This window comes from Garra rufa, chromosome 15 (genome assembly GCF_049309525.1).
Source record: "Garra rufa chromosome 15, GarRuf1.0, whole genome shotgun sequence".
Classification (NCBI taxonomy): domain Eukaryota; kingdom Metazoa; phylum Chordata; class Actinopteri; order Cypriniformes; family Cyprinidae; genus Garra; species Garra rufa.
The window spans coordinates 37,925,027-37,951,313 of NC_133375.1; the positions used below are offsets into that span (position 1 = coordinate 37,925,027).

At 33.5% G+C, this 26,287-nt stretch overlaps 1 protein-coding gene across 2 annotated transcripts in view; it reads left to right on the plus strand.

Moving 5' to 3' along the window:
* Positions 1 to 26,287, plus strand: part of grip2a (glutamate receptor interacting protein 2a) — a 53,546-nt gene that overhangs the window by 21,750 nt on the left and 5,509 nt on the right. For both annotated transcript variants that reach the window (XM_073818721.1, XM_073818722.1), the window contains exons 6-20: positions 69 to 144; positions 2,083 to 2,228; positions 2,496 to 2,643; positions 6,398 to 6,552; positions 12,371 to 12,493; positions 14,132 to 14,302; positions 16,133 to 16,319; positions 19,097 to 19,242; positions 19,372 to 19,452; positions 19,620 to 19,683; positions 19,805 to 19,950; positions 21,905 to 22,049; positions 22,262 to 22,401; positions 22,536 to 22,727; positions 24,783 to 24,933. In XM_073818721.1, coding sequence (XP_073674822.1) covers positions 69 to 144; positions 2,083 to 2,228; positions 2,496 to 2,643; positions 6,398 to 6,552; positions 12,371 to 12,493; positions 14,132 to 14,302; positions 16,133 to 16,319; positions 19,097 to 19,242; positions 19,372 to 19,452; positions 19,620 to 19,683; positions 19,805 to 19,950; positions 21,905 to 22,049; positions 22,262 to 22,401; positions 22,536 to 22,727; positions 24,783 to 24,933 — 2,071 coding nt within the window. The remainder of the gene's footprint in view (positions 1 to 68; positions 145 to 2,082; positions 2,229 to 2,495; positions 2,644 to 6,397; positions 6,553 to 12,370; positions 12,494 to 14,131; positions 14,303 to 16,132; positions 16,320 to 19,096; positions 19,243 to 19,371; positions 19,453 to 19,619; positions 19,684 to 19,804; positions 19,951 to 21,904; positions 22,050 to 22,261; positions 22,402 to 22,535; positions 22,728 to 24,782; positions 24,934 to 26,287) is intronic.

A 26,287-nucleotide genomic window follows, 5' to 3' on the forward strand; every position in this document is an offset into this window, starting at 1 on the left:
TTAGCTGCTTTTTATGACTAAAGGCATTTGGGTTGGCATGTCAGGTGTGTGTTTTCACATGCTTTCAGGGGGCTTTCATGAGGACTGGCATAAGGCTCGACCTCTAGTAGTGACCTACATCAGGCCTGGCGGACCCGCAGACAGGTAAGACCATGATGACTCAAATCATTGGTGTGTGTGTGTGTGTGTGAGACACAAGGCCCTTTTGAACAACTCTGTTTATTAATTAGCAGAATGTATGAATCATCTCTGCCTCTCTGTCTGTGTGTGTGTGCGTGTCACATTAGTGCCGTCTGCATGCATTTGGTAGGTTAAGTATTGCCGTAATAGAGTTTTCTTTTGTATCTGTGTATGAGATGCGTGTCTGTGTATTTGGTGTAGATTATAAGAGCATTCTGTATGTTGTGTGTGTGATCGTTGAACCCTGTAAGCTGGTTCTGGAGGCACACATGTTAACTGAAGCATAGGCTGATGACATTAGAATGAGTGAGAAGGGTAGAACACAGCCTGGAGCGCGCACACACACACACACACACACACACACACACACAAAATCAGACGAAACACATGCATATGAACGCTTCCCGTTTCAACTTCTTGCTTTAATATGAATTAAATTAGCATAATAATTACACATCCACAATGTGTATTGTTCATGCCAAATGTCACTTTTATGTTGCATTGTTTTGTGCCTGTGTAATTCGCTTTTTAAAATAATAATTGTGTGGTTCAAAAAGTTATCGATACATTAGTCTGATAAAGAAACATGCATGAATTATTTATGAGTTAAAGAGAGTTATTTAAAGAATAGTTTACCTAAAAATGAAAATCAGCTGTTTAGCTTCCATCCAAGATGTACAGTTGAGGTCAAAAGTCTACATGCTAATTTTTTATTATTTTACCAAAACAAGAGGGATCATACAAAATGCATGTTATTGTATATTTAGTACTGACCTGAATAAGATATTTCACATAAAAGATGTTGAATTTGAATAACATATTTTTTCTTCTAGGAAACATCTGGGTAAGTATCTTCTGTAGCCTCTGAAGGGCAGTACTAAATGATAAAAAATATGATATTTAGGCAAAATAAGAGAAAGGTACACATCTCCATTCTGTTCAAAAGTTTTAACCCCTAGCTCTTAATGCATGTTTTTTTTTCCTTCTGGAGCATCAGTAATAGCAACTACCTTCTGTTATAGTTGCATATGAGTCCCTCAGTTGTGAAAAGATGGATCTCGAAATCATACAGTCATTGTTGGAAAAGGGTTCAAATAAACAAAAATGTTGGAAAACCAAAGAGTTTGTGGTACCTGAAGGATTTTTCTGAAGAACAGCAGGCAGTTGAACAGTTCAGGACAAACAAGTGACTCATGAACAACTATCACTAAACAAAAAAACAAGTAAGTACTAAATGAACAATAACATGCCTTTTGTAAGATCCCTCTAGTTTTGGTAAATTAACATTTTGCAGATTCTAAAAGGGGGGTGTAAACTTTTGACCTCAACTGTATAGATTTAGTTTTTTATGGGATCTTTGGGAGAAATTTAGCATAACATACTTGCTCACCAATGGATCCTCTGCAGTGGATGGATGCCATCAGAATGAGAGTCTAAACAGCTTTCCACAAGTAAAACATCTTAATGATAGATTAGGTTATTACAAACAATGCTTTCCACTTTACAAGACGTTAATTGATGGACTGGAGTCATGTGGATTACTTGTGGATTATTGGACTCTCATTCTGACGGCACCCATTCATTGCAGAGGATCCGTTGGTGAGTAAGTGATGTAATGCTACATTTCTCCAAATCAGTTCCCATGAAGAAACAAACTCATCTACATCTTGGATGACCAGAAGGTAAGTGTTACAGTTGTACCTAGATTATAAAGATTAAAATAACATCATACACTTTTCACAAAATGCCGGAGATTACCGCAACAAAATCAGTCATTTTGAAGGCAAAAAATAGCAAAACCCTGGTGGGACTGTTTTATTTTAGGCATCTGCATTCACCTCTCATCTCCACTGCTGTCTTTTTGTGTTTCCGTTTGTCTCTCTACATTTCTCCATCTGTCAGAGAGGGGACTCTGCGAGCGGGCGACCGTGTGTTGAGCGTGAACGGTGTTGCTGTGAACAGACAGAAACATGCTGACGCTCTGACCCTGATCATGCAGAGCAGCCAGGAGGCTTTCTTCCTCATCGAGTACGACATCATGGTCATGGGTGAGCAGGCACACAGATGCACACGTGCACGCAGACACACACGCTTGAGTTTGCTTGTATGCACAGATACTCTCATGTGGCCTTAATTAGAGTAGAAACATATTCCACTTCCCTCTAGACTCCCATGAGGAAGACAAAGCACCAATGAGATCTCTGTGTTTTCTCCTGAACAGCAATACCGGTTTTTTTTTTTGTAGATTTTTTGTGTAATATCTCTCTCCTTCTCCTCCTTGTATCTCTTTGTGGTTCCGGTTTGGCCGGATTCAGACTCAGTCCAGAAGTCGTCCGGGCCGCTGCAGGTAGACATCGCCCGTTCTGCAGGTTCAGTACTGGGACTCAGTCTCACTACCTCTCTCTACAGGAACAAACAGGTCATTACAATCCAGAAAATCAAACCGGCTAGTGTTGCAGACAGGTGAGTACACAAATGCACAACCAAACAGACGTGAAAAGAATCACCTACATAATACATTAAAGCTAGCCTGGAAAAATCCAGACCCTAATCTATTAAGATTAAGGGTCTGGCATCGAGCAATGAAAAGTGTCTAACTCGAGGGGTGGCACCAAGCATGCATTTGAACCTCTCAATGCACGCAATTGGATAACGCCACGACCAATCACTAAGTTTTCACTAAGCCCAATACGTTTAGCTACCAGCGGAGCTAACTGATGGATTAAACTCTTGCCGTATCCAGTCGGCAAAACAGTAGTGTTGTTTTTGGCGGCCGGTTTTAATTTTAGTTTTAGTCTAGTCTTTGTGTGAAGCTGTCATTTTAGTTTTTATTCGTTTTAGTCATGTTCATACTCTTTTTAGTCTAGTCAAGTTTTAGTCAACTAAAAGTCTGAGCATTTTAGTCTTATTTTAGTCAGAATTACCCATGACTATTTTCATCTAGTTTTAGTCGACGAAAAGTGATGACATTTTCGTCTAGTTTTAGTAGACGAAAACTGATTACATTTAGTCTAGTTTTAGTCAATAAAAGTTGTATTTTAGTCTCTTTTTAGTAATGCAAAGTTTTCATTTAGCCAAACCCATTTCAAACAAGGTTATCTTATTATATAATTGTTACCTTATAGGCTCAAGAATACATCCATTCCAGACATGGAAGATGCTCTAATTTGAATTTACAACAAAATCAAATAACAAGCCCCTTGCACAGGTTTCAAGTGTCATTCACTTTTTAAGAATAAATCATAACGAATAAATATGTACATGTGTAGTTTTGTGCATGTTCATTTTGTAGTAATCCCCGCTTCACAAGCACTTCTAATTAATAATAATATTAGTCAGCTTAACAATATTCTTAATTTACTTTGATCATCTATGCCAACACGAATCATGCTTATATTTTTATAAGTTTATTTACAGCTTAATTAATTTATACCTTGTGTAAGTAAAATATTTCTTATGGTTTTCGTAGCACAAATTGATCTATTTTATGCAACTGTCCAAAAATTGCATGGGCATCTGGGACGCAAAAGAAACTTTTTCCACCTTTGACCACAAGACGTCATTAGCGTACAACGTGTTGAAAAGCTTTGAATAATGAACCTTTTTACGATAGAGTTGAGGGGAACGCTTCAAAGAACTGTTCTTTTTCTCCCAAAGACGAACCCCAGCTGGCCGGCCATCGGTCCGTTTATCTGTGTCACACTTAACTTCGTTTGTAGTCGTCTTCTAGATAATGCCGCGAGTGGGGCTTGAGAAAGTGACGTCGCCTGCGGTTTAGACTAGAAGGGATACAGCTCTGGCTACTGGGCATGCGCACATCAATCTAACGTTATAACATTTCGTTCGTCTCGTTTTCGTCAACAAAAATGAAGAGACATTTTAGCATAGTTTTTATTTTGTAAACCACATTTAGTCTTGTTTTTATTCGTCAACGATATTGCATTAAACATTTAATTATAGTCATGGTCACATGACTTCAGCATTTTCGTTTCGTCTCGTCTCGTTTTCGTCACGTGATAAAGGTTCGTTGACGACGATATTTAGTCATAATTTTCGTTGACGAAAGCAACACTACAAAACAGCAAAAAAGTCCTTCTTACAAAGGAACCATTCGAGCACGGTTTTCTGTTCCTCTTTTATATGACAAAGCCAAGTCTAACTCGTTCATTGTAGCGGCCAAAAACAACTGGTTTTCATCTGTTTACTAATGATTCCAGACGTCGGAGCGCTGTCGTCATCAGCTTAGCTCGCCTCTGGCCTGCCTACATCAGATACACCGATTTGATTGGTTCCCAGAACTGCTTACGTAATGCAGTAATGTGGATCATTGCTCGATGCCAGAGTGTCTTGCAGAGACAATTCAAATTGTGCTCTCGCGAGACCTCTGGATTATGCTAAATATGCTTATCCAACACAGTAATTTTACAAAGATCCAACTTTTTCTTCCTGTAAAACCAGGCGCAGCCATTTGTAAATTTCATGGGTCTAGCTTCTGGTCTCATCTGCGTCCAGCTATTTTTATCTGTACAAAACAGCTTGTTTTGCTTCTTGATATTGCAAATTGGTGTGTCTTACCATATAACGTATTATCTTCATTATGAACACACTGGTTTGTAATGCAAACAGTTTTGCAGTTTACTGCACATTGTTATTCTTCTGATTATTTCCCTATAGCAGCTAATGAACTGGAAGCCTCACCAAAAGAGGCGTAAGAATTCTCTTATGCTTATCAAGGCTGCATATACTTAATCAAAAATACAGAAAAAAACGTAATTGTGAAATATCATTTCAGTTTAAAATAATGGTTTTCTATTTGAATATATTTTAAAATTTAATATATTTCTGTGATTACTCCAGTCTTCAGTGTCCCATGATCCTTCAGAAATCATTCTAATATGCTGATTCTTTTTTCAGAATTCTTTGAATGAAAAGTTTAAAAGAACAGCATTTAAGTCTTTGCTATATGTTTTTTATAACATCCTGAATAAAAGTGTTAATTTCTTTCAAAAAAAGAAAGAATACAAATTTACAGATTTTAATTTTAAATAAATGTTCTTTTTAACTTTTTATTTATTAAAGAATTCTGAAAAAAAGAATCACAGGGTCCAGCAAAATATTAAGCAGCACAACTGTTTTCAGCATTGATAATAAATCAGCATATAGAATGATTTCTGAAAAATCATGTGACACCGAGGAATGAAGTAATGATGCTGACAATTTTGCTTTGTATCACAGAAATAAATTACATTTTAAAATATATTCACAACAGTTATTTTAAATTGAAATAATATTACATATTAATATACAATATACAGTTTATTTTCTGTATTTTTGATTAAATAAATGCAGCCTTGGTGAGCATAAGAAATTAGTATTTTATACTGATTATAATGTTCATTAATGTTCATTGTCCCTCCTAAATGAACAGAAACAAACACTAGATTTATATAAGAAGGAGGAAACGATGGTGTTTGAGACTCATGGTATGTCATGTCCATGTACTGAACTGTTATTATTCAACTATGCCAAGATAAACACAGTTTTCCATTCTATGGCACCTTTAAGTATGACGGGATATTTGTAGTAATAGCCAAAAATACATTGTATGGGTCAAAATTATCGATTTTTCTTTTAAGCCAAAAATCATTAGGATATTAAGTAAAGATCATGTTCCGTGGAGATATTTTGTAAATTTCCTACTGTAAATATATCAAAACTTTTCTGATTAGTAATTGCTAAGATGCATTGCTAAGAACTTCATTTGGACGATTTTCCTCAATATTTTGATTTATTTGCACCCTCAGATTTCAGATTTATAAATAGTTGTATCTCGGCCAAATATTGTCCTATCCTAACAAATTATATGTAAATAAAGCTTATTCATTCAGCTAAAAATCATATTATAAATCTCAATTTAAAAAAATTGACCCTTATTTTGTGGTCCATTATTACTAATATGCATCAAATCTCCCATTATTCCCCTGCTCTTTACACACCTCAAATCTTTCTTTTTAATTTTTGTTTACATCACCTTGTGTTTGCAGATTGCACTCCCCACAGTTAGTGTAAAATCCACATGCAATTCTCTTTTTTTCCTTACACCTTCCCATCTGTTGTGACTGTTTTCACCCTGTTTCTAGCTTTGCTCCACAGATGATTTTCTCACCTTGCTACCACTGTCTGTCTCTTTCTTGCTGTCTTTCCCTATTTTCCTCAGATGTGGTGCTTTGCATGTGGGAGATATTCTCCTGGCTATAGATGGCATGAGCACAGAGCACTGCTCCCTGATGGAGGCTCAGCAGCTCCTTTCCAGCTCCTCAGAGCTCACCAAACTAGAGATCCTGCCCTCTCAACACTGCTCACATGAAACAGGTCTGCAGACGCTCACTGTCACACACAGATCATAAACAAACTCAAAGACATTCACTTAGATAATCTAGACTTGTCCTGTAGAATTTTTGCAGTAGCACACTACCATACTGTTTACATACTGTTTCTGTGGAGACCATCCACCTTTTACTTCAATGTGGAAGTAAGCCTATTGGTGAGACTTAATAATGAGAAGAATAACAATGTGGAGTAAATGGTGCACTACAAACCAGTGTGCTCATAATTAAGATAATACATTAAGATAATCCAACACACCAATTTGCAATATCAAGTAGCAAAACAAGTTGTTTTGTACAGCTGAAAATAGCTGGATGAGACCGGAAGTCAGACCCATAAAATGTACAAATGGCCACAAAAAAAGGTAAATACATGCTATTAATAGTGCACACATTATCCAGATACTACATTTTGCCTAAATGTACAATATACAAGAGCTTATAACTAAAGTTGAACTATGAATTATATAAATAATATTAACTGATTTTTTTTTTGCAAATATTTTATGAATTATCAAACTTCTAATATATAATATATAAAGAGTATAATATAAACAAAAAGCTAATACTTTACTATTTTCACATTTTATTTTATTTTATTTTATTTTATTTTATTTTAAACCGATAATGCACATCTTATTGTCAAATATTTTTTGAGAATTTGTATAATTTGAACTAAATAAATGAGTTAACATTAGATAATATAAATTTTTATATAATCTGCCATTCATAAGTTTGGGATCAGTAAGATTTTTTTATATTTTTTAAAGAATTATATATATATATATATTTTTATTTAACTGATAATGCACATCTTATTGTCAAATATTTTTTGAGAATTTTAAATGAACAAACGAGTTAACATTAGATTATATTCATTTTTATATACTCTGCTGTTCAAAAGTTTGGGATCAGTATGTTTTTTAATATTTTTTAAAGAATTATCTTTATTTTATTATTTTATTTTATTTTATCTGAGTAAAAAAAAATACTGCAGTTTGAAAAGTTTATTTTATTTTATTATTATTATTATTTGTATTATTATGTATTTACTTATTACTATTATTTATTCAAATCTGTATACCATTTTCTGAATTTGTAAAAATGTAACATACTACAGTTTCGGGGTTATTATGTACCATTTAATTATTTATTTAATCAATCAATCTGGGCTCCAGTTGCTGAATTAAAAAATACCATACTGCAGTTTTATTTTTCTCCACATTATTTATTTATTTATTATTATTATTTTTATCTATTTGGACTCCACTTTCTAAATTAAAAATGTAGTATACTAAAGTTTTTTGTGTGTGTGTGTGTGTGTGTCTGTGTGTGTGTCTGTGTGTGTGTCTGTGTGTGTGTCTGTGTGTGTGTCTGTGTGTGTGTGTGTGTGTGTGTGTGTCATACTATTTCATGCTATTTGTGACCCTGGACCACAAAACCAGTCTTAAGTAGCACAGATGGATTTATAGAAATAGCTAAAAATACGTTGTATGGGTCAAAATGATCGATTTTTCTTTTATGCCAAAAATCATTAGGATATTAAGTAAAGATCATGTTCCATGAAGATAATTTGTAATTTCCTACTGTAAATATATCAAAACTTAATTTTAGATTAGTAATATGCATTGCTAAGAACTTCATTTGGACAATTTTCTGAATATTTTGAATTTTTTTGCACCCTCAGATTCCAGATTTTTAAATAGTTGTATCTCAGCTAAATATTGTCCTATACATCAGTGGAAAGCTTTCAGACGATGTATATATCTCAGTTTCCCAAAAATTACCCTTATGACTGGTTTTGTGTAGCATACAGTTAGAAACGTTTAGTTTCATATACTATTTATGTAACAGTAGACTGCACAGTAAACAGTAAAAAACTACATGCATTTATCCAGGCTGATTTCCGGTCCACTAGCATTAATGCAAAAAGCATCAAAGCTCTATTTTTAATTCATATCCTTTTTTAGTTATGCTCTGTATCTACAATATGAACTCAATTCACAGCTGCTGCATCCTTACTGGATTCTATCCTTGTTCCATCTTCTTTTCTTCTGTCTCTCTTTGACCTTTCCTCATGCCAGTGTCGGTTTGTAGTGCTTGTCGGCGTCCAGCTTTGGGCCACTTTCTTACAAGTATCTTGAGTCATTCTTAATATGCAGAGCACTGCAGGCAAGACTTCCCCTACCCTACAGACATGAGTCCACACACACACACAAACCATGAGCTCAGAGCCTTCACTCTGGCTTAACTATGTTACTAGAAACCGCATTCTGACTGTATCATTGGATTTTCTTGAAATGAGATATGAACGGGCGCACAGCAGTTATAAAGTGATTTGAACACCTGCATCCTCTTTAGCTCAAGCTTGAGCTCACCGGGCGGCTCATCTGTCAAAGAATAATCTCGTATGTGGAGTCATTTTTCATGCACGCAGATTATACACCGCAGAACTGACAACTGAGGAAACTAGAGAAAGAAGTGGCTTATGCTCACCAAGGCTGCATTTATTTGATTAAAAATACAGGAAAAAATTAAAACATTATTAGAATTTAAAGTAACAGTTTTCTATTTTAAATATAATTTAAAAGGTATTTTATTCCTCCTGTGATACAAAGCTGAATTTTCAGCAGCCATTATATACCAGCTTTCAGTGTCGCATGACTTTTCAGTGCTTTGCATGTTTAAATCAGCAGGTGGTGCTCAGGTATCATCCCAGAAATTAACTTTTTTGGATATATTTTGTATTTTTAATATTATTGAAAAAAAAAAACTGATCTCTTAGATGTCTGATTTAATAATATAAAGAGTTAAATTTATGTTTGCATTGCAATGCATTTTCCCCCTCAGTGTGCTCTGTTGTACACAGCACATTTTGACATGTAGTACATCATCTGGGTAGTCCATGCATGCAGAAAAATTCAGTATTTATGCGGTATGCTGCAGAAATAGTGTGTGTTATGGTAATGTGCTGTTCTGATCATAGCCAAACATACGGCCTCAGTTACTCTTGCCTGTTTGATTGACAAACAGTGTTATTTTAGTATTATTTACAAACTATTTTAGTATTTAATGCTATTTTTTTAAATTATCTTTTTATGTTTATATATATAAAATATTTATTTATTTTTTTTGTATTTATTTTACTATTATTTTACTATTTATACAAATTGTATGTGCTTTTGTTATTTTTGTTGTTTTTTTATTATTATTTGTTTTGTTATTTTAAAATATTTCTGTCTAGTGTGTTATTTTAGTTTTATTTTTAGTTTGACATTTTTAAACAATTTTTTTTTGCAGTTACTTGCCAAGACAACATTTTAATAACAATTTTAATCTTAAATTTTTTTCAAAATATTATAATTTATTTAAGAAAAATATAATGTTAAATAATTTTTTGTATGTAATATTTAGAATAAAAATAATTCGAAAAATATATTTCATTTCAGCTTTATTTCAATTAACAAATGGTTTTTAAATCTGTCAGTGGAAAAAACACTCATTCCATGACAATTTTTTGGTATGTATATATTTTCAAATTTACATTTATTTGATCCAAAGTACAGTAAAAACTGTAAAATGTAGAAATATTTTAACTATTTAAAATAACAGTTTTCTATTTGAATATATATTTTAAAATGTAATTTATTCCTGTGATTTCAAAGCTGATTTTTAACGTCATTACTTCAGTCACATGATCCTTCAGAAATCATTCTAATATTCTAGTTTGCTGCTCAAATAATTTATTATTATTATGTTAAGCTGAGCAGAATTTTTTCAGGTTTCTTTGATGAACAAAAAGTTCAAAAGAACAGCATTTATCTAAAATAAAAAAAACATTTGTAACATTATAAATATCTTTTATCATCACTTTTGATCAATTTAAAGCATCCTTGCTAAATAAAAGTATTAATTATTAAATAAAAATTATACTGACTCCAAGCTTTTGAATGGTATAGTGTATAATGTTACAAAAGCTTTTGATTGCACATGAATGCTGATCTTTAGATCTTTTTATTCATCAAAGAATCCTGAAAAAATTTACTCAACTGTTCTAAATATTGATAATAATAATAAAATCTTAAACAGCAAATCATATTAGAATGATTTCTGAAGGATCGTGCGGCACTGAAGACTGAAGTAATGATGCTGAAAATCCTTCTTTGATCACAGGAATAAATTACATTTTAAAATATATTTGAATAGAAAACAGTTATTTTAAATAGTAAAAATATTTCACAATATTACTGCTTTTGCTGTCTATAAATAACTGCAGGCTTGGTGAGCAGAAGAGACTTCTTTGAAAACATTAAAAACATTTTATGTGCTTTTTTTTAGTGTTTTGTTTTTATTTCATTTTTATTTTGGAATTTAACTATTTGTTATTGCAGTTACTTGCAAATCCTTTCAAAGTTCTTTAATTTGTTAAAAAATAATAATAATATTAAAAAGTTTTTAACTTAATTTTTAAACTATTTGTTATTGCAGTTACTTGCAAATCCTTTCAAAGTTCTTTAATTTGTTAAAAAATAATAATAATATTAAAAAGTTTTTAACTTAATTTTTAAACTATTTGTTATTGCAGTTACTTGCAAATGCTTTCAAAGTTCTTTAATTTGTTAAAAAATAATAATAATATTAAAATTTTTAATTTAATTTTTAAACTATTTGTTATTGCAGTTACTTGCAAATCCTTTCAAAGTTCTTTAAATTTAAAAAAATAATAATATGAAAAATTTTTCAATTTAATATTTAGAAAAAAATGTTTTTCAGCTTTATTTTAATTGACAAATGTTTTTTTTTTTTTTATTAAAATGACCAACGCTGTTGACAAATCTGTCAGTGAAAACACTCATTCCATGATATTTTGGGTATGTTTATATGTATTTTCTAATTGTATGAATCTTGGATGGCCTACTATGTAATTAATAATTTAATTAAATAAAATTTGAAATCATCACACTTCCAAGAACTTAAACATTTTTACACATTAGAAAAAAGCTAAATAAACAAATTTTTTATTTATTGTATTTAATTGTATTACTAGGACATCAATGCCGAATTAAAAACTCAACATAGTGAGATATGTTTATTTTTGCCGTACCACTTTACATCGAAAGAATACCTGTATGATGTGCAATATTTGCCATATTGTCCAGTTAAAAAAAAAAAAAAATGGAGGTTAAACGTAACAATTTTTCCCATTTGCCACCATCTTTGTCATAGATTAGTATTTAGGATAGAGTAGAAAAATCATTGAAATAACAGCATGTAAGAAAGCAGGGGTAATACAAAGAAAAGCAACCCACAGCAGCTCTTTGAAGTGCAGATTTATCTGTGTCTAAACAGCTGGCCTGATGGGTGTGGCACATCCTAACGAGCGTGACACGATGCATGCCTAATTAAGCATCGTTAGTGACACAGCTGCTTAGTGTCAGATCTGTTTCTGTCAGAATCCAAAACAATGTCCTCTGTCTGTCTCACAGAGCATTTGTGAAGAGAGAGTTTTAAGATGGTTCCTCCGCTGCTGTCAGCCTTACTCGAGCTGGCCCGGAAATGTAAGAGAAAGAAAAAGAAATGAAGGAAATAAATGGACTGTGTGTGAAGGAGTGAACCAAATCCTTGCCTTGAGCAGCACCTCTGATTCGGCCCTGTGAATGTCAATGATCAGTGAAGCGGTGTGGATCAGTCCACATCAGATCTTTCTGCAGGCGTGTATCAGCCTGAGTGCTGTAACATAAGCTTGTTTTCAGCAGAAATAACCCATTTATCAGGCATTTTGTGTGTGTCTGTTTTCCCTGCAGTACGTGTCCAGAGGAGCAGTCAGCGTCAGTGGGACTCTAGTGAGAACTACAGCTGCGCTCCTCCACCTTTCCAAAAAACACCCTCGGCCTGGAGTCACACCACCCCTACACCCTCACACCGATGTGAGTGTCCCCCGTCTGCATGTTTTCATATTCTACTGAACATTAAATATATATGTAATTATATATTAGCATTTAAATGTAATAAATATACAGGGAGAGGATGACTTTTTCAGGTACAATCAGAAGGGCATACTAAAATAATACTATTAATTATTTTTGTTTGGGTGCAAACTGTCTGTTAGAGCGGAATACCTGGATATTCGCTGTAGTACATTTGCCAAAAATGTGTAATACTGTATCCCACAATGCAGTGTGCAACTGTACTTTATTTCCTGTGTTACATGTTTTATAGTTTATTTAAATTTTTCTTTTATTTATTTTTGGTTTATGTTTATTCATGTTTACCTGTTTTTTTTTTTTTTTAGATTTTCATAAATTTATTTTTATTTATACTCGCATTATTTTTCTTTTTCATTTTCTTTATATATTTTTTACTTTATTTTCACAATTTATTCTTTTTCCATTTTCATCAGTTTATTCATTTTTATTTATATTTAATTATTTTTCTTTTTCATTTTTCTTTATTCATTTTTTACTTTATTTTCATTATTTATTCTTTTTTCATTTTCAACAATTTATTCATTTTTATTTATATAAACTTTTATTTATATTTTTCTTTCCATTTTCATTAATTTAATCATTTTTTACTTTTTACTTTTTATTTTCTTTCTTTTTCATTTTCAATCATTTATTAATTTTTATTGATATTAACTTACATATTTGTCTTTTAATTTTATTTATTCATTTTTTACTTTTTCATTTTTATTCATTCTTTTTATTTTTCATTATTTATTCTTTCTTTTCTTTTTATTCGTTATTTCTTTGTCATTTTTTATTCTTTCTTTGTTACAGTTTTATTTACATATTCACTTTATTATTTTGCTTATTTTCATTTTTATTTATTCATTTTTACTTTTTCATTATTCATTCACCTTTCTTTTAATTTTAATTAATTTTTTTTACTTTATTTTCTTTTGTTCTTTTTATTTTCATGAATGTTTAATTTATATTAACCTTATTCTTTTTCAGTTTTATTTATTGAGTACTTATTTATATTCACTTACATATTTTCTTTTTTTCATATTTATTAATTTTTACTTTATTTGTATTATTTGTTCACTTTCTTTCAATATTATTTACATATTGTTTTATATTACTTATTTATTAATTTTGTAACTTTATTTTCATTATTCTCTTTTTTCTTTTTTCTCTTTCAATTTTATTTACATATTCAGTTTATTCTTTTACTTATTTTCATTTTATTTACCTTAATTTCATAATTTTTTTCCTTTATTTTTCTTTTTTTGCTCATTTTTTTTATTAATTTTTATACACATTTTCACTTTACGGTTTTATTATTATTATTATTATTATTATTATTATTTTTATTTACTTTATATCTCTCTCTGTTTATTTTTTATGTTTTTATATTGTTTTGTAATTCCCTTTTTGCAATCTATGCTGTTTCAAAGTAGTTTTCCAGTTATTTAAATGATTAATAATATATATTGCTATAATTAAACTGTCTGTCACTCATACTGCATGATAGCAGTATTGCTAGTATTCCATTCATATACAAATATAACCATACATGGACTACACATCACACTTCAATCTCAAATCTTCTCTCTTCTCCAGCTGTGACGTCTGGCATCTCTGCAAACACATCAGGCTTTCACAGCTACAACTGTGGCACGCAGTCAACGTACCCCAACACCTATCCCAGCAACACCCTGCCCTCCTACCCATCCAGCCCTCGCTGCACCGTCACCAAGAGGAGACAAAGGAGAAGAGACCACAAGAGCTCTTGTGAGTGCATTTATATACAGTACATGTAGATTTGTCTCATCTCTGCCCTTCAGCTTATGTCCAGCTTAGTATCGCTATCTCTCATTTAATGTGACTGTCTGACATCTAGACAAAAAGGAAAAAATTGTTAAATGAAAATAAGGTCTTAAAGAGCAACACTACTCCCAATTGGGCCATGCTAATAAACAGTTTGAGTTTTTTTTTTACCATGATTAAGGTTTTTAACTCCACTTTACATTAATGTACAGTCGTGGCCAAAAGTTTTGAGAATGACACAAATATTAGGTTTCACAAAGTTTGCTGCTAAACTGCTTTTAGATCTTTGTTTCAGTTGTTTCTGTGATGTACTGAAATATAATTACAAGCACTTCATACGTTTCAAAGGCTTTTATCGACAATTACATGACATTTGTGCAAAGAGTCAGTATTTGCAGTGTTGGCCCTTCTTTTTCAGGACCTCTGCAATTCGACTGGGCATGCTCTCAATCAACTTCTGGGCCAAATCCTGACTGATAGCAACCCATTCTTTCAGAATCACTTCTTGGAGTTTGTCAGAATTAGTGGGTTTTTGTTTGTCCACCCGCCTCTTGAGGATTGACCACAAGTTCTCAATGGGATTAAGATCTGGGGAGTTTCCAGGCCATGGACCCAAAATTTCAACGTTTTGGGCCCGAGCCACTTAGTTATCACTTTTGCCTTATGGCACGGTGCTCCATCGTGCTGGAAAATGCATTGTTCTTCACCAAACTGTTGTTGGATTGTTGGAAGAAGTTGCTGTTGGAGGGTGTTTTGGTACCATTCTTTATTCATGGCTGTGTTTTTGGGCAAAATTGTGAGTGAGCCCACTCCCTTGGATGAGAAGCAACCCCACACATGAATGGTCTCAGGATGCTTTACTGTTGGCATGACACAGGACTGATGGTAGCGCTCACTTTTTCTTCTCCGGACAAGCCTTTTTCCAGATGCCCCAAACAATCGGAAAGAGGCTTCATCGGAGAATATGACTTTGCCCCAGTCCTCAGCAGTCCATTCGCCATACTTTTTGCAAAAGATCAATCTGTCCCTGATGTTTTTTTTGGAGAGAAGTGGCTTCTTTGCTGCCTTTCTTGACACCAGGCCATCTTCCAAAAGTCTTGGCCTCACTGTGCGTGCAGATGCGCTCACACCTGCCTGCTGCCATTCCTGAGCAAGCTCTGCACTGGTGGCACTCCGATCCCGCAGCTGAATCCTCTTTAGGAGACGATCCTGGCGCTTGCTGGACTTTCTTGGATGCCCTGAAGCCTTCTTAACAAGAATTGAACCTCTTTCCTTGAAGTTGTTGATGATCCTATAAATTGCTGATTTAGGTGCAATCTTAGTAGCCACAATATCCTTGCCTGTGAAGCCATTTTTATGCAACGCAATGATGGCTGCACATGTTTCTTTGCAGGTCACCATGGTTAACAATGGAAGAACAATGATTTTAAGCATCATCCTCCTTTTAACATGTCAAGTCTGCCATTCTAACCCAATCAGCCTGATATAATGATCTCCAGTCTTGTGCTCGTCAACATTCTCACCTGAGTTAACAAGACGATTACTGAAATGATCTCAGCAGGTCCTATAATGACAGCAATGAAATGCAGTGGAAAGTTTTTTTCGGGATTAAGTTAATTTTCATGGCAAAGAAGGACTATGCAATTCATCTGATCACTCTTCATAACATTCTGGAGTATATGCAAATTGCTATTATAAAAACTTAAGCAGCAACTTTTCCAATTTCCAATATTTATGTAATTCTCAAACCTTTTGGCCACGACTGTACATCATATAATTTTCTGATTCTCTCAGTGTCTCTGGCGTCAAGTACGGTGGGTGCCGGCGGTCAGGTGGTGCATATAGAAACCAGTGAGGTGGTTCTGAGAGGAGATCCTCTTACTGGATTCGGCCTGCAGTTACAGGGGGGAGTGTTTGCTACTGAACCGCTGTCAGCGCCTGCCTGCGTTCGCTTTATAGAGCCTGACACACCTGCTGAAAGGTGAGAGGACGCCGCTGCCCTGAGCTGTCAAACTGTAGACGTGATGCATGCTGAAGCCATTGTCTTGTACATTTAGAGCCTGTGGAGAGATGTATGTACATGTACGAACACACACAAGCCTTACAGCATGAGAGAAACCTGAGACGCTGATCTGACCCAGGACAAAGATCACCTGTGACAGCTTGCTTCAGGATTGCAGACGTTACTGCACAGTTGATACTATTCTGTTGACATTTTAGTCCCACGTTTGCAAACCTGAAGCATTTATCAAAATACAAACCAACAGGAAGATATAAAACCACAGATATACAGTGGGTATGGAAAGTATTCAGACCCCCTTAAATGTTTCACTCTTTGTTATATTGCAGCTATTTGCTGAAATCATTTAAGTTATTTTTTTCCTGATTAATGTACACACAGCACCCCATATTGACAGAAAAACACAGAATTGTTGACATTTTTGCAGATTTATTAAAAAAGAAAAACTGAAATATCACATGGTCCTAAGTATTCAGACCCTTTGCTCAGTATTTAGTAGAAGCACCCTTTTGATCTAATACAGCCATGAGTCTTTTTGGGAAAGATGCAACAAGTTTTTCACACCTGGATTTGGGGATCCTCTGCCATTCCTCCTTGCAGATCCTCTCCAGTTCTGTCAGGTTGGATGGTAAACATTGGTGGACAGCCATTTTTAGGTCTCTCCAGAGATGTTCAATTGGGTTTAAGTCAGGGCTCTGGCTGGGCCATTCAAGAACAGTCACAGAGTTGTTGTGAAGTCACTCCTTCGTTTTTTTTAGCTGTGTGCTTAGGGTCATTGTCTTGTTGGAAGGTAAACCTTCGGCCCAGTCTGAGGTCCTGAGCACTCTGGAGAAGGTTTTCGTCCAGGATATCCCTGTACTTGGCCGCATTCATCTTTCCCTCGATTGCAATCAGTCGTCCTGTCCCTGCAGCTGAAAAACACCCCCACAGCATGATGCTGCCACCACCATGCTTCACTGTTGGGACTGTATTGGACAGGTGATGAGCAGTGCCTGGTTTTCTCCACACATACAGTTTAGATTTAAGGCCAAAAAGTTCTATCTTGGTCTCATCAGACCAGAGAATCTTATTTCTCACCATCTTGGAGTCCTTCAGGTGTTTTTTTAGCAAACTCCATGCAGGCTTTCATGTGTCTTGCACTGAGGAGAGGCTTCTGTCGGGCCACTCTTCCATAAAGCCCCGACTGGTGGAGGGCTGCAGTGATAGTTGACTTTCTACAACTTTCTCCCATCTCCCGACTGCATCTCTGGAGTTCAGCCACAGTGATCTTTGGGCTATTCTTTACCTCTCTCACCAAGGCTCTTCTCCCCCGATAGCTCAGTTTGGCCGGACAGCCAGCTCTAGGAAGGGTTCTGGTCATCCCAAACGTCTTCTATTTAAGGATTATGGAGGCCACTGTGCTCTTAGGAACCTTAAGTGCAGTAGAAATTTTTTTGTAACCTTGGCCAGATCTGTGCCTTGCCACAATTCTGTCTCTGAGCTCTTCAGGCAGTTCCTTTGACCTCATGATTCTCATTTGCTCTGACATGCACTGTGAGCTGTAAGGTCTTATATAGACAGGTGTGTGGCTTTCCTAATCAAGTCCAATCAGTATAATCAAACACAGCTGGACTCAAATGAAGGTGTAGAACCATCTCAAGGATGATCAGAAGAAATGGACAGCACCTGAGTTAAATATATGAGTGTCACAGAAAGGGTCTGAATACTTAGGACCATGTGATATTTCAGTTTTTCTTTTTTAATAAATCTGCAAAAATGTCAACAATTCTGTGTTTTTCTGTCAATATGGGGTGTTGTGTGTACATTAATGAGGAAAAAAATGAACTTAAATGATTTCAGCAAATGGCTGCAATATAACAAAGAGTGAAACATTTAAGGGGGTCTGAATACTTTCCGTACCCACTGTATGTTGAATCTATTTAATACAGCAACCCAGGGGGGGAAGCATCTTTTGTAGCTTCTGAAGGGCAGTACTAAATGACAAAAATATGATATTTAGGCAAAATAAGAATAATGTCTTCATTCTGTTTCATTTAATTTACTTTTTTTTATATTCACTTACATATTTTCCTTTCTTTTCGTTTGTTTATTCTTTTTATTTTTATACTTTTTTTTACTGTTTTAATGTTTTTATTTTTCATTTACTTTATTTCTCCATTTATTTTGTTTTTTTAATTTATTCATTTACTTCTGTCATTTATATTTCTTTATTTTATTTTTATAATTTTCAGGCAAAGTGAAGAAATATATTTTTGTATATCCCTTTTTGCAATCTATGCTGTTTCAAAGTAGTTTTGAAAATAATTATTTTCAATAATTTTCATTATTAAGTAGTGTCTTATTTTAATTTTTCTGCAGAATAAAGAAAAAGATCATTCTGGCTTCTTGTTTTTCTCTTCACAATTTTGAGTTTGTCAATTAAAAAAAAAAGAGTTGCAAGGGAAAAGTCAGATTTGTAAGAAAAAGTTTGCAATTACCTTTTTTTTTAAATTCTGCAACAACATTTATAAAAGACTACAAATGGGGAGGGAAAAATCTGAGTTGTGAGATAAAGAGTGAAAAGGACTTTAAAAAAAAATTATGATCAAAAACTAACCTTTTAAACAGTAAATTAAAATATTAGTCAATTTTAAAAGTAACATCTTATCATTGATAATATATTCTATGCCTTCTGTTAACTTGTTATTGTACTTTCATGTGAATGTGTCTGTGTTTATTTGAATATATTTGCGTTCCAGGTGTGGGGTGTTACAAGTCGGAGATAGAATTCTTTCCATTAATGGAATTCCCACTGAGGACGGAACTCTGGAAGAGGCCAATCAGCTGCTCCGAGATGCGGCACTGGCCAATAAGATCGCACTGGAGGTGGAGTTTGAAGTAGCAGGTACAAAATGTAATTTCAGTCAAAGATCAGTGATTCATGTTGATTTGAAATATAATCTGAACACACAATCGTTTTTTATGAGTTACAGTTACAGATTTGTATGTATATGTCTGTGTGTGTATCTCACAGAATCAGTCATTCCCAGCAGTGGCACATTTCAGGTGAAGTTGCCCAAGAGACGTGGAGTGGAGCTGGGCATTACAATCAGTGGTGAGTGATGACCAAAAGGGGGCGCTGTTGACTTGGAATAGTGTACAGATTAAACATTTTATTTAATTGAATGCACCCTGCATCTAACACGCTCTATATAATATCAAATCTGAGGTGGTAATTGAATTACATTTTCTACTACCTCTACTACTAAATTTGATTTACAGCGAGCAAGAAGCCAGGACAACCTCTGATCATCTCAGAGATACAGAGAGGCAGTATCGCACATAGGTACACTTGCAATACAACTCACAGGATCAATTCATTTGATAAACCTCCTATTAGAAGAGAAAAACTGATAAATATGATGTTTCTGGTACACTGTTTGATGTCAAATGGCCTTTTTTAATAGAATAGGGACCCTGGAGCCAGGCGATCGTCTGCTGGCCATTGATAATGTTCGGCTGGATAACTGTGGGATGGAAGAGGCCATGATGGTCCTCCAGCAGGCTGAGGGGATGGTCAAACTGCGGATTCAGAAAGACGAAGACAACCTGGGTGAGTGGGTTTTTGTTTGTGTACTCTTTAAGAAAGGCTGATTTTAATTTGTACGTTTTGTGCTAGAGTAATTTTGCAGTCAAGTATTTAAAGACCTAAATGAGTAATAATGTACTGGAAAATTAAAGTCACATTTTTAATTTTCGTTTTAATTAAATATAATGTAGATGGCTTCTGTATGAAGTTAAATTTAATTATATTGTGACCTATGACTTAATGGTTTTAATATTTTCAAGTATCTATACTTACCTAAAGTATATACTGTATTTACTATATATACTATATATATATATATATATATATATATATATATATATCAATATGCAGTACTAAAATGCATGTGAATTTATAAATAAATTACTGTTTTAATAACTTTAATCTATGCTTTCCTATTTATTTTGTTGAATAAGATAAGATAATATTTGTACATTACATATCAAAAGATTTTTAACGTTTTTTTTTAAATAAGTCTCTTTTGTTCACAGAAGTACAGACAAAACAGTACAAATTTGAAATGTTTTTGCTATTTAAAATAACTGCCTTCTGTTTGAATATATTTTAAAATGTAATTTATTCCTGTGATCAAAGCTAAATTTTCAGCATCATCACTCCAGTCTTCAGTGTCACATGATCCTTCATAAATCATTCTAATATGCTGATTTGCTATTTGCTGTAAACTTTTTTTATTGTCAATATTTAAAACGGTTGAGTACATTTTTTTTCGGGATTTAAATGAAAATCTTTTGTAACATTATACAAGAAATTTTCAAAATTATTACTTTTTATTTGGCAAGGATGCTTAAAATTGATAAAGTGATGATAAAGACTGTTCTTCTGAACTTTCTATTCATTCATTAAATAAACCTGAAAAAAATTCTACTCAGCTGTTTTTTTAACAATAATAATAATAATAATAATAATAATAATAATAATAATAATAAAGCAAATCAGAATTTTACAATGATTTCTGAAGGATCATGTGACTGGAGTAATAATGCTAAAAATTCAGCTTTGAAATCACAGGAATAAAAAATATTCAAATAGAAAACAGTTTAAGTAGTAAAAATATTTACTGTTTTTGCTGTACTTTGGGCTTGGTGAGCAAAAGAGACTTCTTTAAAAACATTAAAAATCTTACTGTTCAAAAACATTTGACTGGTAGTGTATGTATATTAAGATGCATGTACATTGTATGTATATTTATAATTTATAAAGGTGCCTTATATACAGTATATTAACATTATTTTTTAATTAAAACAAATAAAAAATGCAACGTCATTTTATATATACTGCCCTACAAAGCAAAAAGGCAGTAACTGCATTTTTGGTCAAAAATGAGTTATAATCATTTTCATGACATTCAAGGCATCCTTTGTTATGTGACAAAATATCTTATCTCAAATGTGTGTGATTTCGCGGCATCCTCAAGGGACGGTTTTAACATTGGATAACAGGCTGGATGACAGGATAACTTTAAAGTAATTTTTCTCAGTTCTGCACTCGGCATAGTTACTGCCTTTTTGCTTTGTTGGGCCGTATAGAAGGAATATCCATTAATAAAATTTGTCTTATTCTTAAGTGAAACTAAAATTTTTTTTAAATAATTTACGTAAATTAAAACAAAATATATGAAAAACTTTAAATTCAAAAAACTTTAACTTATTTTATTTCGGTTCATTGCCAATGCAACATTTAAAATTTAAGTTAAGGTACTACAATCGCTAATACTCAAACTGAAATAAAATAAAGCTAATTATAAAAATAAAAAAATGAAACTGAAAATATAAAAATAAAATGTAATAAATACGATCCAATTCTAATTGTTAACGAATAGTATAGCATATAAATATTACTAAAATAACACTGTAAACAAACAAAAAAAATTAAAGTCCTTTGTATTTTGACACCACTGTTTAATTTATCTTATTTTAACTTGCATATTTGTATATTGCAGATGAATTAGAATCGTCCGGTTCAGTCATATTCACAGTAGAGCTCAAGAGACATGGCGGCCCTCTTGGAATCACCATTTCAGGCACTGAAGAGCCCTTCAATCCCATCCTGATCTCCAGCTTGACCCGCAACGGCCTCGCGCACAGGTGCACACAAACACTCACCACCTCATCTAGCATTTCATGCAGCAGTGCATGAATAATACACACACATAAATAAACCTGCATGTTTCATAACACACATCAGCTGAGCGATCTGTTCACGAGCAGCAGGCTCACATATGGTATCTAGTGGGCAGTGTGGGAACTGCAAGTACCTTTTACGCAAGTGACTTTTACATGAGACTTTGTTTTTAAAGGACTGGTGCTCTTCATATCGGAGACCGTGTTTTGGCCATCAATAATATGAGTCTAAAGGGAAAACCTCTGAGCGAGGCTATCCACCTGCTGCAGACCGCCGGAGACACAGTTACTCTCAAAATTAAGAAGCGATCTGAACGTGAGTGAATTAAGACCTGTGTGTGTTCTGGAGAAGTGCATGCAAACATTTCCGACATATAATCCTCTAGGAAAAACATCTTCATAAATAATGCATCAGTGCTTGTCCTCCTGACCCACATCTGTCTTTTCCAGCACTTTTGGAGTCAGACAGGGGCAGCCCGTCCAGGACGGCCTCGTGCGTGAGCGACATGGAAGACGATCGCTCAGATTCTCTCAGGCGAGGGAAGTACTCTGAACTTCATCGCCTGACCACGCCGCCCAGTCTGGATTCAGCCATGGACTCATGGGATAGTTCGGCCCTGGATGCTGGCTATGGAAGTCAAGGTGCGGAAGATGATGACAAACGTAACTGAATGTTAACGAGGGCTGAAACTTAAGATCAGAAAGGGTTAATAAACTCATTTGGACAAAAAGTTCAAAGTTCAGATAAGATGACTGTGCCTGGATTGGGTTTTGTCCTAAGAGTTTTATTGAGGTCAGTGAAGGAGCCTTGGAAAATTAGAGAGAGTCAGGGTTGCCAAGTCCCATAAAAAATTTAAATCAAAAACTAACCCAAACCTGCCCAAAAAAGAATGAAAACTAGCTCATTTTATCTTGCATTTCCTTATATGGAATAAAACACAGGATACATACACTACCAGTCAAAAGTTTTTGAACAGTAAGATTTTTAATGTTTTTTAAAGAAGTCTCTTCTGCTCACCAAGCCTGCATTTATTTTATCCAAAGTATAGCAAAAACAGTAACATTTTAAAATATTTTTACTATTTCAAATAACTTTTCTATTTGAATATATTTTAAAATAGAATTTATTCCTGTGATCAAAGCTAAATTTTCAGCATCATTACTCCAGGCTTCAGTGTCTCATGATCCTTCAGAAATCATTCTGATATGCTGATTTGCTGTTCAAGAAACATTTGTGGTGGTGTTATTATTATTATTATTATTATCATCATCATCATCAATAATCCAAAGATCAGCATTTATCTGAAATAAAAAGCTTTTGTAACTATATACACTATTCAAAACCTTAAAGTCAGTATTTTTTATTTATTTTATTTTTTTGGGAAAGAAATTAACTCTTTTATTTAGCAAGGATGCTTTAAATTGATCAAAAGTGATGATAAAGACATTTATAATGTTACAAAAGATTTCTATTTCAGATAAATGCTGTTCTTTTGAACTTTCCATTCATAAAAGAAACCTGAAAAAAAAAAATGTTTTTTGAGCAGCAAATAAAAATGTTAGAATGATTTCTAAAGGATTATGTGACTGGAGTAATGATTCTAAAAATTCAGCTTTGAAATCACAGGAATAAATTACACTTAAATATTCAAATAGAAAACAGTTTTTTTAAATCGAAAAAATATTTCAAAATTTTACTGGTTTTGCAGTATTTTGGCTCCAATAAAAAAACTTCTTTAAAAAACATTAAAAATCTTACTGTTATAAAACTTTTGACTGGTAGGATGGATAGATAGATAGATAGATAGATAGATAGATAGATAGATAGATAGATAGATAGATAGTATTTGTTCCAAAAATCAATAAACTTAAATTAAAGGAACCATTTTTTTTTTTTTTTTTTTTTTGCCAACAAATAAACCTTTTGCCTTCTGCAATACATAAAAGTGTCCAATAACCCACATGTGGCGGTTGGGTAATTTTTTCCTGCAATGTTATTTTTAAAATGGCAGTTGTGAGGGGAATAATGCAAAACACTGGAGATTATTCACCCAAAAACTAATTATAATTTATCCATACCTGTATATCTTTCTTTCTTTCTTATGCTAAATTTAGCAGAGTTTCCAAGCAGCGTACAGTGACTAGATACTGTCAAGTTCCAAAATGACAAAAATGATCCATAAATGCCAAACACTATATTCTATATTTGACCCTGGACCACAAGCCAGTCATAAATGTCAATTTTTTGAAATTGAGATTTATACACCATGCATAAATAAGCTTTCAGTTGATATGATTTGTTGGGATAGGACAATATTTGGGAGAGATACAACTATTTGAAAATCTGTAATCTGAGGGTGCAAAAAATCTAAATATTGAGAAAGTTGTCCAAATGAAGTTCTTAGCAGTGCATATTACTAATCAAAAATTAGGTTTTGATATATTTACTGTAATTTACAAATCATCTTTACGGAACATGATCTTTACTTAATATCCTAATAATTTTTGGCATAATAGAAAAATCTATAATTTTGACCTATACAATGTATTGTTGGCTATTGCTACAAATATACCCGTGCTACTTAAACTGGTTTTGTGGTCCAGGGTCACACATAGGCATTATTTCTAAAAAAAATAAATAAATAAACTCAAATATACCTTGTTTGTGCGTAATCAAACCTAAACCTTTATTTTCAGGTGTCTATATTCATAGGGCATCTGATTTCACTCTTCATCCCAATGACTGGAGACAGACCAATCACAGAAGCCCAATGGTCTCCAGAAGACACGCCCACCATCCTGCTATGTACGATGGGAGGCCGAGCGAGGAGGACTGGACATACTCTGGGTGAGAGTTCGTTTAGGGACCTAGCTTGTTGATTCTGTCAGTACAGTACTTTATCTTTATCTAGTCAGGAACTAGAAGGTTAAATCATAACAGCTGATGTTTTGCGAGAAGGACACTTGTGCATAAGAACATTTTAAGCTTTAGCTTGTTTTATAGTTTTGGTTGCTGACACAGTCATGTGGCTGTTATTCTTTCTTTCTTTCTTTCTTTCTTTCTTTCTTTCTTTCTTTCTTTCTTTCTTTCTTTCTTTCTTTCTTTTTTTTGGTTTGTCAATTTTTTTTTTGTTTGTGCACTTATAAAAAAAAAAAAACACAAGTCAGTCTCATAAAACCATGTCCAGGTCATAGTTCAAGGATATTTGAATTGTAATGCATTCATACATCACAGTTTAAGATTTTGTATTAAAAATGTATTTTACTCTATGCAAAATATAATTTATTTATATATGTTTTTATTTTAGAGTGAACTATGACCTGAACAAGTTGTCATGCACTGTCTGTAAAATATTGACATTTTTAAAAGACTATGATTTTTGGTATTTTTTGGTCAAATTATGTACATTACCAGTCACAAGTTTGGGTTTTGAAACATTTTTGGGGCCTTTTGTAACATTACAAACCTCTTTACTGTCACTTTTGATCAATTTATTGCATATTTGCAGAATAAAATAAAAAATATGTTGACCCCAAACTTTTGGGTAAATGGTATTGTATATTCATATGTATATAAAGCATACAGCATGTATAAAAAATACAGCAGCAAGTATTAAAATGTACTTAAATGTAAATTCTGCTGTAAATATGTAAGCGAATAATGTACTGTAACAGGTATTACAATTTTTCACCATCAAATTGACCCATATTTGTTAAATTAGACAGTTTGTTGGTGATTATACAGTGCCCTCCACTGATATTGGCACCCTTGGTAAATATGAGCAAAGGTGGATGTAAAAAAAATAAATCTGCATAATTTATCGTTTTGATTTTTCATTCAAAAAATTCACAAAATTCTAACCTGTCATTGAAGTAAAACAATAGAGCCTGTGAGGGAAACCTCATTATGAAATAAATGTTTTTCTCTAGTTCACGTTGGCCGCTATTAGTGGCACCCAATTATTGCAACGTCCTTTTCCCAAGATAACAGTTCTGAGTTTTCTCCAACAATTTCTAATGAGTTTGGAGAACACCTGACAAGAGATCAGAGACCATTCCTTCATACAGAAACTCTCTAGATTCTCCAGAATCTCTTTATTCCCAGCTTCATGTTGGTGCTTCTTTTCTTGAGTTTCTATACAGGGTTCAGTCCAGGGAACTGGGATGGCCATGGTAAAAGCTTCATTCTGTGCTCAGTGACA